A 1527-nucleotide genomic window follows, 5' to 3' on the forward strand; every position below is an offset into this window, starting at 1 on the left:
CACATCCGGGCCCCACACTGGCTGACTTGCCCCCCGCCCCACACCTTGCTAAGATCATCTCTGCCTATACCCACCCCCCATGCCCTCCACCTCCCCACAATATACAAGAGTAAGACTTTATTTTAAGCTATTATGCAATCACCTCTGTGAGCACTACACAGACGCATGTAAATCAGGACAAAAATATTTTTTTAAATCAAATTAATGAATGTTGTAGATGTTTGATTTTTAGAATATAATTTGGTATTTTTCTGGTTCTGAGATGGCAAAACCCTTTGCAGAAAGGAGTACTCCTGGGGACAAGGGGAGGGACTTTTGGTGGCAAAGGTCAGGGGTTAGGGGGCAGAACTTCCGGTCCCAAGATAGCAAACAGGGGGTGGGGCACCTGTCAGGTGGTCGGGCTACCCATGTGGCCCTTGACAGTTGCCAAATTTGGCAAGCGGCCCTCTGTCTGAAATAATTGCCTGCCCCTGTTCTAAAGCATACTAGCACAATACAGTTCTTCTGAGTTTCTGACAATGACAGAGAATGATTGCATTCCTATATGTAGCCAGGGCCTGTTCCAAAGAAATCACTGGAAAGATTTCTATGAGCTGTGGATCATTTCTATGGAGACTTCACATGGAAATTGATTTAAAAAGTCATTGGTGAAAACATTTCAGTTCATAGTAAACTCTAAAATCAATGTAATGTGTGATTTTAGAGTTTGTTTGTCTCCAAACTGTCTTGAGCCTAAACTACTTTTATCTAACCAAGAAGTTGCTGAAGCAACTCTTAATAAAAGGAAGCAGAACTGATCCATCATCTGACATGGCCCATTACTGGTGGACAAGTAGCATGATGATTGTAAGGTAGCCAAATAAATGACAAAGTGGAAGAGAGTTTGGAAACTAAACACAGCTGGAAGGTATGAAAGGCCTATTAGGAGACAGAGTGAGATCAAGTGATTTGCAGAAAGAAAACACAGAGGAGCTCTTAAGGTTAAAGAATCTTTAAGACAGATGGCAGAAAAAACAAGGGGTGATGTTTTGGAAGAAAAGGAGAGTGAAGGCAGAGAGTACCAGCTGTTTAGTAAAGGGGAACATATCTGACCCTAAACAAGCAAAAGCTTGGTATGTCATAAATAGGGACCTACCTAATTGCAGTTTATGGATTTCACAAAATCCATGAAAAACCCCCCAAAGAAAATAAGTATTTATTAAGTCTTCCTCTCTTGGGTGGAGGGGAAGTGCTGGCTGGAAGGACAGCATGATGGGGGCAGCAGTCAAAACGGTGGCCGTCCCCTGGTCCCTACTCCCCCCTGGGGCCTCTCTGCCAATTAGCGCCAAGGGGTAGGACCACCACAAAATTCCTGTGAAATGGGCTCTTCATGCCAGGACAAAGCTGCAGAAATGGCTTTGTCTCCCTGCGAGTTAATTAAATCCCTAGTCATAAAGGAAGGTGTAAACTGGCCATGAAGTATCACCAGGGGATGCAGACAGCACTGGGCAACTGGCTAGTGAAAAGTTACCTTCATTCCTGCTGCAG

The 1527-nt window shown here is 44.1% G+C and overlaps 1 protein-coding gene across 1 annotated transcript in view; it reads right to left on the reverse strand.

Annotated features, from left to right (window-relative positions):
• The window catches only part of DEPTOR (DEP domain containing MTOR interacting protein), an 86630-nt gene that overhangs the window by 41256 nt on the left and 43847 nt on the right, over positions 1–1527 (reverse strand). The window contains exon 9 of the mRNA XM_006026812.3: positions 1511–1527. Within this exon, the coding sequence (XP_006026874.1) occupies positions 1511–1527 (17 nt within the window). The remainder of the gene's footprint in view (positions 1–1510) is intronic.

The sequence above is a fragment of the Alligator sinensis genome, unplaced genomic scaffold (genome assembly GCF_000455745.1).
Source record: "Alligator sinensis unplaced genomic scaffold, ASM45574v1 scaffold895_3, whole genome shotgun sequence".
Classification (NCBI taxonomy): domain Eukaryota; kingdom Metazoa; phylum Chordata; order Crocodylia; family Alligatoridae; genus Alligator; species Alligator sinensis.